Source organism: Rhagoletis zephyria, unplaced genomic scaffold, assembly GCF_001687245.7.
Source record: "Rhagoletis zephyria isolate East Lansing unplaced genomic scaffold, Rhagoletis_zephyria_1.1 Rzeph_scaffold_02957, whole genome shotgun sequence".
Taxonomy (NCBI): domain Eukaryota; kingdom Metazoa; phylum Arthropoda; class Insecta; order Diptera; family Tephritidae; genus Rhagoletis; species Rhagoletis zephyria.
In genome coordinates this window covers 32,275-44,905 of record NW_016160041.1, presented here as the reverse complement: position 1 = coordinate 44,905, position 12,631 = coordinate 32,275, and the positions used below count along the sequence as shown (strand labels likewise).

Genomic DNA, 12,631 nt, shown 5'->3' with positions numbered 1-12,631 from the left:
TATGTATATGTATATGTACATACATTAGACCGTACCACCTTACAAGGAAGCAAAATACATTCGTCATACTACTCTGATTCTAAAAAATTTTTCCAAAGCAATTTCGAAAACGAATTTTTGTCAAAATTTTTTTGTCGCATTTTTACATTTTTCTATGACACCTGCATTCGGCAATATTTTTTTTAAATAGATCTATCGAAATAAAGAAAAAAAACTTCCTTAGCAAAAGTTTAATGACTTTTGGAGCGCTTTGATTGACTGACATTAGGGTGGTATGTTAGAGTGATAAGATCCGACTGTTAATGCCGAAGGTAAAAGGATTAGATTTTTCTAAAACGGCGGCCAAACTTTTTTTTTCGAAATTGCCTTGCAAAAATACTGTAGACTCAGGGGTGTAGGGCGAACTTTTTTTCTGATACGGTCTAATGTACATACATATGTATGACTATGTACAAATGTATACATATGAGAATAAAACTGGGCAGTTGCATACTTTCATACATGTATATGTGTATATATGTATGTATGTCTTTGCTTGCCTGCTAGTTGGGCTCAGCGCTTAGTGTCAGGCCCAAAAGCGCAACTAAATAGCGTAAATCTGCAACTAAATTGATAATTTCAATAATACATACTTTTTTTTTTTTAATTTTATGCATCAAATGGCTGCACATTGGCTAAGTACATTTTGCAGAAAATTTTTATGAATGAACGAATTACATTAGATTTACCATTTCGGGTTGTTGTCGAAATGTTTATGTACCCAGCAGGGAAAACTACTATGCATTACTAGAATACTATCGGTTTGCTTTTTACTTCAATTAAGTGGTATATTTTATATCTATTAGCCATACCAGCAACTGGTTTTTTTAACCAGACTAACTAACAGGGCAATAGTTGTGTCTTTTGTAAGATAAATAAAATACAGTAGGCAAGATAGTTTGAAAGAGTTAAATTATTCCGGCATGAAGGTCTTACAAAAAAAGCTTTCTTGCCAACTTTCATGGTGAAAAGCTCTTTTGACAGAAAGCACCCTCAACGGTGATGAATATACCATTTTGCTTGCGTTGCTCCAATAGCCGCAATGGCGGAGTAAGCAAAGCACCGGAGTGCCAATCGAGAGATTCGAGGTTCAAACATTCGGACAGAGGGGTTTTTATTTTCTTTAATTAATTTTTTTCTTGTTTTATGATCTTTCCCAAAAAATATGATCAGAAGCTAATTGTGATTTGAGGGGTAATGGCTGTTCGGAAGAAACAGCAGGGCCACCGATGGAAACTAAATATTTAAATTAAAAATATGAAAATTTGATAAAGGAATGCGAAAAGTAGTCCCTGGGTTGACAACGATCCAAACCAGTGGTGGTAAGTGTTTTAGTTTGCAGGCATATCAGTGCTGTGGCGGCGGCTTTAATGGTGCTTTAGGCATTTCGCACGCCCTGCCCCCGTCCCCACCCAAAAAAAAAAAAAAAATTGCATTCAACTTTTTCGTTTTATTTTACTATAATTTTATTACATTTTTCATATTTTACAATTTTTTTTTGTTGCTGAAATTACTTGAAGTGGATTTATTATATCAACATATCGTTGGCTTAGTTCGCAAACGTGCTAAGCCCATTTTTTTTATTTTTCAGGAGGGACAAAAAACCGTCTAACTTTTTTTGTTGTCAATATTTTTCTAATCTGTAAATGCAGTTTTATTCCTTAGTTCGTCTTGTTTTAGTACCAATAATCGGCCAATTTCAAAATAAAGCTGTTGCAGACTTATATGCTCTTTTGGGACTTACCACATTTTCTCTTTAAGATTATATTCTTTTAATGTGGACTTAGCACGTTTTCTATCAACCTTTTTTCTATTATTTTTTATTGTTAAAAGATTTAATTGTTTAGTTTAAATATATTTTATTGTTTTAAAATGAATTATAACCTAATACAGTTTTATTTCATTGCTATTAACAAAAATAACTATTTTAAGTCGTGAATTTATGTACCATTTATAAAAGAAAATAATTAAAAGCAAGTAAAGAGGTATAAGTTTGGGCGAAACCGAACTTTATCTACCCGGCACAGGTATCAAATACTGTGCTAAGCAGGGGCATTTTCGCGATTTCAAACGTTTTCGATAATATCCTGAGTTAAACGCAATGAAATAATTGAACCACGTTTAGTAGAAATCGCTAAAGTGGCTACCGAAATACACCTTGTAGTCATAAAGTGGGCGGTGTCACGCAGTCTTATTTATTGTAAGATTGGCGGCGCCATGCCCATTATCCAAAAATGTATCATAATCTAATTTTCTGCTGAGTGGTTATCGCGATCATCGATTTTAAGTGAATTAGATTTTCAACAGATTTCTTAGCTAGACCCTAAATAAGGCTCGTACCGAGTTTGGTGAATGGGCTACTGAGATACAGCATTTCATAATAGGTAGGCGGGGTCACGCCCATTTTCCAAAAATTGCACAATAATATTTTTTACAAAAATTCTACTTCACATACTAATTTTGAACAATTTGCATCCGATATTTACTGAAATATCGTATTTTTTGCATCTTTAGGAAATACCTTTATATCGGAAATGGGCGTGGTTGCATTCCGATTCGCCCATTTTTAATAATTTACCTTGGATAAATGGAAACTTACATACCAAATTTCGTTGAGATATCTCGAGTTATCGTGTACACGGACAGACGTGTATATATATTTTTTTGATTTTTTTGGACTTAGCACATTTGCGTACCAATGCATAACAACAAGTAAAAACGACATTACGGTAATTTTCTTTTTTGGTAATGATGTATTTTCAGTTATGCTATCTTACTGCATCAAAACCTCAATTTACATAAAAAGTGGACTTAGCACGTTTGCGAACTAAGCCAACGATATTTATGTGTGTACGTATGTAAGCATGTAGAGCCGCGAGACAGATGAACATTAGATTTATATTGTGTTTACATTAGGGCGGTCCAAAAATACCCAGGAAAATTAGTTTTTGAGAATCCGTATTTTTTTTTTTAAATCGGTCAATATTTAACCGGGCTTTGATGCTTTCCATATATTTTAAATGGGAAAAATGCATTATTTTTTCAAAACGTGCGCGATGTGTAACACATAAAATAACAAATTATTTTGTATAGTAAGTGAGATTATCGGTTATGTAAGTATAGGCTATTAGTTAGTAAAATTTTAAGTTTAAATATTTATTATAATTACTTTGTTTGAAGATTTGTGAAGGAAACAATTTTTTATTCGATCAAAAAGTATTTATTTTTAATGATTTTATAGCAATTCTACGAAAAAACTTATTTTTCCCATATGAAATATATGGAAAACTTTTTATTTCAATTTATTTTCTTATAATTCTCTACCATATACATATGTATATGTACATATTTGAAATGAAAAAAACGTCAAACCAATATTTTATTCAAAAGTTGTGAAGAGCTTACGCATAGCTTTGCTCTGATTAAAATTCTTAGTACTGAATTTTTTAACTTTATTGGTTTTCAGGTGGCAAATATTTTATTTTATTAAAAATTTCAGTTTAATTATTATATTTTTGGTGGACAACGAATGTTTGGACTTTTGACCACTAAGTCGACGCCGTTAAGCAAATGGAAGCCGATTTCAAAAAATAAAAAATAAATACGGGTCTCCATACCCCTGATATTCTTCAATTCTTGGGGTGGCAGAAAAGAAAATGTTTTTTTTTTGACCACCCTAATATCCATACATACTATATCAATAGGTTTACGGCCACAGAAAAAACCAACAGCTCGGCACTGATCTAAGCTATGAAATGAAGTGAGCACAGAACCACTGAATACAGTAGGCGGATGGTGTAAGTATACGAGTATACCACATGTGTATGTAAGGATGTATACGAGAGTGTATGCTTGCAAATACCTACATATGTACATTCATACATATATTAACTTAACTAAAAGAGTTCCCTATCTTTAAGTGTTTGTGCACAAAATACAAAGAGGAAATGTGCTGTAATCGCATTAATGCTCCTACACGCTTCCCACATTTGGCAGATCACTGCGGTTGGTTTCTTGTCATTGAGTCGGTGTTTTGTACTTTTTTTTGGATTTATTTAAAAAAAAAAAGTTTCTACACTCGTTCATGGAACGTGCTGGAAAATTGGCGAATTGAAGCAAAAAAAACAAAAAAAAAATTGAAGTGTTTGTAAGTGGCGCAGTTAATTGTGGATTATGACAGAAATAGAGATTATAATTGCTTTTAAGTGGAATATCGCGCATTGTCATCGTGCCGTTTCCTTTTCCTTTTTCTTAACACTTATGTGCTTAGGTGTTGGACATTTTTTTATTACGCCATTTGTGTTTGATGATTTGAAGTGCCAATTATGTTGGTTGAATTGTCAAAATACACTAAAATTTTATACTTTCATAACAGCGTCAATGAGCTGTGTGCTATTTTACGAGGCGACAAGGAGGTGCCAACGCCAATAAGTGGCTTAATCTGGATGAGATTGAAATAGATAAATTTTTTGGTGAAAGTTTGGGTGAAAAAAAAGTGGAAGCCAAGCATTGAAAAATAATAACAACCGACTAAGAAATTTATTGAACTTAAATGCTAGAATTTAAGAAAACAAGTTTAAATTCGTCGTCGTCGGGGAAGTAGTCGTTCACATAGAAAATGCGGAAATCTTCTAAAACTACCTCAGACTTTATATTTTACTTAAAATTACAACGATGTGCACGAATTTTTCACCACAGCGCACGGGACACAACTGCATACCCAAAAGTTTTTCAATTAAACAAAAAAAAAAAAAATTGATGAAAATTTATAAAATTTAAATTTTTTTCTTTTTGAATTTTCTTTTTCATTTTGGGGAACCGTACAATTGTTTTCAATTAGTTTTTACTATATAACATTTACTAATCGGTTCTGCAGATTTTCATCAAAATTGCAAAAAATTTAATATACAACTTTTTCTGATGAGGCACCCTAATGTATTAAGATTAAAATATTTTACCATAAAAAACGATAATCATAGACATAAATGCATAAGCATGTCTTTCCATATTTTTTATTCATCCGTTTGTGTAAATATGTACGTACGCCTACACATTGTATGTACATACAAACTGCATATACATGCATACATACATATGTATAGTAAATATGTACGAGTACATAATTATCAATTGACTTACCATACATTTTACCCTCGTCAGATAAAATTATTTTCCGTCGTCCACAAGGCGGGTATATGGAGAGAGCCTCTTGAAAACTCTGTTCAATGTCGGGGCTCCAAACACCTTCCGCATCGGCAGAGGAGAGATCCTTTTCGTCCTGTTGAGCGTGTGTAAAAAAACGAAACAAGAAAATAAACGATGAAAACCATTACATTCAGTAAAATGAAAATTTTGCTTATAAAAATAAAATAATATAGTAGTATGTAGTATGTAGTTCATGTACATACATACATATATACACATTTAATATATCCTTTTATAGAGCGTGTGTGAAAAATGCTGTTAAATACAGCAAAAAGTGTCACAAAGGCCAAATGTTTGAATGCGAAAGTGCACTTCACTCAATAAGTTGAGCGCATAACTTTTTTCTGGCTCTGCTGAAGAAAGTGTGGAAAGGATCTGTGACAGTAAAAAGGAAAAAACGAACGAACAAAGGGGCAATATAATATGTATGCATTACACGTTTTTACTGGAAACAGAATGTGCGTTTTTTCTTCAATATGGATTCTGACTACTAAATACCAAGCGTGAGTACGTTCCTTTTTACCACTGATATTCTGGCCCATTAGTCATAATACAGTGGACAAGTTTCATATTAATTGGCACAGAAGAGACAACAGTGGCTTGCATTATTGCACTCGCCCGAAATCGCTTAGGAGTTTCAGCGGCACCCAAGATAAGGTCCAAGCAGTTGTTTCATGTAGGGTCGATATTGCTAGCTTCTCCTTTTTTCTTGTCTTTGCCAAAACCCTCTCTCGCAAAATTAAGGAAAGTTCGCCTGTTCTACTAAAAGATGCAGTGGCTGCAGTTCCAGCATTACCGCCAGCACTGTTATCGCTGAAATCACACGCCAGCCGTTGAGTATTTTTGAGGGTCTGCCTTTCTGGTATAAATCCCTAGCCGCTTCCAACCTATTTATTAGCAACTCCAGCTTATCGCACTTATGAACATCTTCCTGCCCTATTTTTTCTTCTTAAAAGAATGTCTCGCTTTCTTTCTTTTTTCATGGTACTGTTCTATTGTTAAGCATCACGATTAATTTGGTGGCAGGATATGCCGCAGGTTTTCCTGGAACATCGACTCGGAAATCTCCTACTAACTGCCTATTTAAACGTGGGTGATATTAGAGAGTGGTAGATGATAACCCACTGCTCATTTACATTTATTCAATTGCTTGCTTGTTTAGTCAGGATTGACAGCTGACGGAAAAAGTTCTCAATCGTTCAAATGCAGCTTTTCGACGTCAGACCTTTGCTGTAGCAATGCAATGAAGCGAGTCGAGCTTGGATCTTCGGCGGATGGCATGTACGTCAAGAGCGTTTGAAGCCTACACTCCGGCTATCAATTTGATTAGATGTTTGAACAGGAGACACCGTAGTGGCTATGTGGATTTTGGTGTCTGGGCCCATTATGTTTCTTGACGCGGCAAAGTCGAACTCTATCCCTCAGTTTTCGGAGGTATTTTCGGCAAGGCCGCATTTTCGCACAATACTCTGCCTTCTTCCGTCCATCCCAACGTTGAAGTCCCCAAGTACAATTATAAGATCATGCACAAGGATCGTATGTTCTTCTATGCACCCTTAAAATTAATCTTTGGTCTCATCGTCCTTCTACGCCGTCGGGGCGTGTACATAAAGGAGGTTAGTACTGTTAAACATAGGCTTTGATGCAGATTTCGGAAAATCGTTCGATGATTTCAGTGCACCTGGGATCAAGTGTCGTAGTCTTCGTGCTACCACAAATTCTTACAGATTTGTCATCGTTCATCGCTCTTCCTGTACTGCGGTGTACTCAATCCGGTATTTGAAGAGAACGACCAGCAGTCTGACATTTTGAGATCAAAAATTAACCCACTGTGCAATTTGTAGATATGTACGAGTATGTATCACCAAGGCAACGCCATGCGCTCGCTACGATAATAATACCAGACGGCAATACTATATTGAAGAGCAGCTGGGGCAACAACAGCACAATGCGCTGTTATGTACTCGTACGCCAAGTGCCCCTGCAACAAAAGTATTGCACTCGAGCGTAAATTCAAGTGGCTTTAATTGTCAATGAGTTTTAATGAGCAATTTGAGTAGCTGTGCGAAAGCAGAGCGCAATCGCACACATACGCAGGCGTACATACATACATAGTACATACGTATGCGCACAAATTCACACCTACGCTTTTGTACCGTTGTTTGAATTCTAGAGCTCTGTGAACAGGAGCACTACATAGTATACACAACAACAACGACAGCATGAAAGAGATGCCAAGCTGCCAAGCTGCCAATCTGCCCGTCTGGTGTTGACATTCAGCAACTGTTGCTGTTGCTGTGGCGATTGCTATCGACTATGGGAGTGATAGGCCACGCTGTTGACTTTGAAGCGGGTGGCGTTGAGGGTCGACTGTCGCTGGTTGTTGTAATAAATATGTAGGTTCGTATATAGAAACGGTTATGACAGCGACTGCGGTAATATAATACATACAATATTGTCAACTGTCGTTGCATTGTTGCTGGCATTATTGGTTTCATTGTTGTTGTTATTGTTGTCACTTTAACTGTTGCCGTTGCTGTTGGCCGCGCCAGTGGCAAATTACATTGATGAAGTTAATAATGTTTGAAGGAGGCTGTGCCACACACACACACACACACATACACGCTAAAAAACATGCGCCGAAAAGCACATTTGGCAACCCTAACAGGTAAACACCCACACCAATGCATTCTTCGAATATTGCACGGCGCTGTTATTAGTATTTGTATACACATTAGGGTGGGCCAAAAATGCATGTGAAAAAGTAAAGTCGGAATTTTTATACTCTCACCCCCTAGGATTGTTCTATACCGAAAAAATTTTATCCCTATTTATTTTGAAATCAAAAAATATTTAGAGGTCGCTCAAAGCGCCCAAAGTTTTCCATGTATTTTATATGGGGATAAAACAACTTTTCGTAGAAACGGTATATAATTCTTAAAAATCAATATTTTTCTATCGGAAAACTCTGTTTATTTGCAGAAGATTCCCAATAATAACACCAAATTGTTTATTTAACTGTTTTTTCATCGCAACTATAATTTATAGGTCCGCCAAAAACCCATAAAGACCCCGAAAAATGCAATGGGCGGACCAATAAACAATCGTTAGTATTAAAAAATGGTTAAATAAACGATTGGCTATTATTATTGAAAGTCTCTTGAAGAGAACCAGGGTTTTCCGATTGAAAAATATTGATTTTCAAGAATTCTATACCATTTCTACGAAAAGTTTTTTTCCCATATAAAAATACATGGAAAACTTTGAGCGCTTTGAGCGACCTCTAAATATTTTTTTGATTTCAAAATAAAAAAATAGGGGTATACAGAACAATCTTAGGGGGTAAGAGCATTACAATTCCGATTTTACTGTTTTTGGACCACCCTAATACACTTACATATGTACAATAAGTTCTTGCCGTATGTATCGATGTAGTACATGCGCTAGTGTGTATAGCTGCGTGCGTTTTGAATTTAAGCTAAAATTGCAATTTGATTGATATCCGAAATTGACTGCAAACATATTTGTGGTCAAATGAAATGTCTGGCATATTTGAAAATTAACTCGTATTGCTTGTAATTGTTTAGTTTTTTATGCTGCCTTATCTGCATATGTATGTACATACATATGTACATATGTTTGAGTTTATTTAATATTTCGTTTTTACACCCACACATTTGCACATTTATTTAGTTACATTAACGTTTTCGCGCTGGTTTAGTTACACTTTCGAAATGCATATTTGAATTTGAATATTAAGTTTTTTTTTGGTGTTCGTTTAATTTTGTGTGTTGCGGTTGCAAGTCTAAACAACCAAAATGGAGTTCAAATGCATTTGAGTTAAGGACCATTAAAATTTGATTGTTGTTGGCCACATAATATGTATGTATGTAATATTATGAGCGGTAGTTTAGCTTTCATAAATTTTAAATATTAAACAATTGTACCTAAGTGAGGGTGGTCTGCCGCTTTTTGGATGAAGGATGGGATTTTTTCCACATACATTTTAATCCACTTTTAATAGACTCGCCTAAGATGGAAACCCTGTTATTATGTACCTATCTTTCAAATGAAAAAAACTCGCTTAAAATAGTTATAGAGTTCAATATAACTTATGATGAACAAAAAATCGTAATTTTGTTTATTTAAATCGGAGTTGTCATAAACTACATACACCTTGTATTTCAGAAGCTCAAATGTATTTCAGAAAAACTTAAATGTATTTCAGGAAAGCACAAATGTATTTAAGAAAAATATTTTTTTTTCTGTAGATCAATGGCCTTTAATAAAAAACAAAGTTCGATGATTGTGCGAATTCAATCAAGAACGGTAACTAGTGTTGCCGCGTCAAAATATTTTATTTTTTCAAACGAAATGTCCACGCAAAATCTACCAAAAAAAAAAGACGAAGTTAAAACATAATGGGACCCATGGTGGAATTATATGATTGGTCTGAAGAATACATTCCCTAAGTGTGAAATCTCACCGTTTTTTGCCCAATTCATACCAGTTCCCATGAGCGACAATGCGGTAGAACTGAAACCCCTAATGCACAAATTTATTGCGCCTAATGAGTATGGCTTCAAAACTGACAAATCCGCCATTGAACAAATTCTGGAAAATACCCTAGATGAGGAATTCGTCGCTCACCATCACTTAGCCTATTTTAAAGCTGATTTTTTTTTGCAACGAAGAGATACCTATTGAGACTCATCTACTTGTATTTCATACGTATAGATGGTGACGCTTCGAGGAAGAGATCCTTCGACTCAGCACGGCCTGAGCGACCACGAGCAATTAAAGTAGCGACTGCAGAAGGATCTAGCAACACTAGGTGGCCATGGCAACACTAGGTGTCACAGAATTAGGCAGAGCAGTGAGGCATTCGGAGTATTGGTCTCGGGCGTATTGCCAAATAAGAAAAATAATATAAGATTGTTTCGAATTTTCAATGAATCATCTGTCCGAGCAGCTACTTACTAATTAATAAAAGTGTAAGTGCATTGATTTGTATAGCAGGGTTTTACTTACGTCGCTCATATCGCCGACATCCAGATTTTTACTATCCACCATACTGCCATTTGTGTCTGCCGGCCCCAGCGCACCAGGCGGGCCGGCACTCATCGGTGGCCACGGCGACGTAATGGTGCCGGGTCCGACTATACCGTCTGAAAAATAAAAGAAAAAGGAAAATATGAGTAGGATTAAAATATTAAAAAAAGAAGATAATACATATATATGTATACATCCTGCACAGTAAAACCGGCTTAAGTACTTCATCAAAAAAAGCTTGTTTTCAGACCAGCCTAAGTTGAGTACTTAAAATAGGAAAGGTTTAGGCATTGTAGTAGTTGGAGCATGAAAAACTGTGATAGTAAAGCGGGTCATATGTATGTATTATGACGTTCTTATACTAGGTTCACATATAAGTAGATTATCCTCTTTTTCGAGCTTAGCACCCTAATCTGTAATTATAACAAGAGATTAGCCATATAAAATTCGTCCCTTGTTAATCTGTAATTATAAAATAATCTCAGATTTAACCGATAACTTTTCGGTGTCCATCCTAGTTTTATCGATTGTTTTTGCGAAAGAGAGGAGAAATGCCAAATGTAAAAGTAAACAAAAATGTACGCTAGCAAGTAAAAGAGGTTTGTATAGGTATTTTTAATAAAATGTTAAGTTAAAATATATTTATAATGCTTATTATAGCAGAAAAACGTGATCACGGTGGCACAGAGAAGAAACATAACTTTTAGTTGAGATGTGAGAATAACAAGCACAACAAATTTGACGGCTAATAATCTGAGATTTGCCTGTGTAAACGGGGTGATTAAAAAACGAGCTTTGATTGAGATAATATTGATATGTGAACATAGTTTTAGTTTTTATGTGTAGGTCATTTAAAAATTAGGACCAATGACTCGTAATTCTGCTGAATGATAAAAAATTTAGACCGTCCCCGAAAAAAGAGTTCGGCGTACACATTTGAGACGAAAGTAGTTTTGTAAGGCAATTTCGTGAAATGTTTATCTTTTTTTGCCGAACGAGGGATCGCCTTTTTATAATTTTTGTCATATCCTCGGCATTAAAGGCCGGATCTTAAGGTATGATATATCGTGTTCTTGTCTCAAGGAGACAGTTTTCCTGTTTTAAAGTTCCTTGACCTCTTAACAACCCACCCTAATGTCAGCAAATTAAATACCAATTTAAAATTTTTTGGCCGACCGGTTGTTTTTCTGGATTTTTTAATCATATCTTCGGATTTTTAAGTATAATAAATCGATGGAGACAATCTTTTTGCTGTAAAGATCATTGACCTCAAGTACACCATTCCACTTACCCTAACGCGCCACCCTAATGCCAGTAAATTAAAGCACTCCAAAAATCATTAAACTTTTGCTACGGAAATTTTTTATTATTCCAGTAGAACTATATATTTAAAAAAATATATATATATTTGACGTATGTAGGTATCATCGAAAAATGTAAAAAGGGCACCCTAAGGTTCGACAGTTTTTTTTTCGAAATTGTCTTGAAAAAATACTTTAGACTCAGTTGTGTACGGCGAACTTTTTTTGTTTGCTTGTGAGTTGGTGCGGGCTAATATACATATGTACACCAATTCCATTGCGATTTATTGCGACTACAACTTTATTGTTTTGTACCATACTCACTTGGACATTTTAATTGGCAACTACTACTATTTCACAAGCTAGATGCTACTAAAGTTCGCTAGTTGACGTGTAGTAATGTTTTTTTTTTTACTTTTCTCTACAACAGCACGGCGCAGTGTTGCAATTTTTTGTGCTTGCCTGCGCGCCGATAATGCATTTTTAGGAAGAGTCTATGGAAAAAACTAAAACGTCCAGCACCAACATTGACTGACATGACGAAGTGGGAGTAACAACTGGCAGGATTTTGCAAACACAAGCGCGCAATAAAAAAATACTAACCACACAAAAAAAAAAGGCTCAATAGAAACGTGCGGCAGTGATGCAAAAAATTGCAAAAATTGCACAAAAAAGCGTTGCACTCCTCCACTTTGCATGCTGTTGAAAAATGTGCACAATTTTGCATTCAGTTTATTGCCTTTTGTGATTTTGGCCATTTTCCGCATGATTCCAGTGGGCGGATGCGCGTTGCGGCGAGTGGACGACCAGCCGCAAGCACAGGCATGCATTGTTTGTGCTGAATGCAACACCTACACACAAACCACTTATGTATGTACATCTACATATGTATGTATGTATGTATGCATCTGCATGTACACAGGAGATTAGCCAACAAGCCAGCCTCTCATTCTCCTAGCCTACATATGTATGTATTTCAGTCAGGCAATTTGTGTCTCGCACGTTTTTGTTTCCGTTACCGGAGGCTGCATCCT

The 12,631-nt window shown here is 35.5% G+C and overlaps 1 protein-coding gene across 3 annotated transcripts in view; it reads right to left on the bottom strand.

Annotated features, from left to right (window-relative positions):
• sd (TEA domain transcription factor 1 homolog scalloped) overlaps positions 1 to 12,631 on the bottom strand; it is a 63,818-nt gene that overhangs the window by 22,340 nt on the left and 28,847 nt on the right. For all 3 annotated transcript variants that reach the window (XM_017622876.1, XM_017622877.1, XM_017622878.1), the window contains exons 2-3: positions 10,276 to 10,412; positions 5,179 to 5,317 (exon numbers count right to left, since the gene is read on the bottom strand). In XM_017622876.1, the coding sequence (XP_017478365.1) occupies positions 5,179 to 5,317; positions 10,276 to 10,412 (276 nt within the window). The remainder of the gene's footprint in view (positions 1 to 5,178; positions 5,318 to 10,275; positions 10,413 to 12,631) is intronic.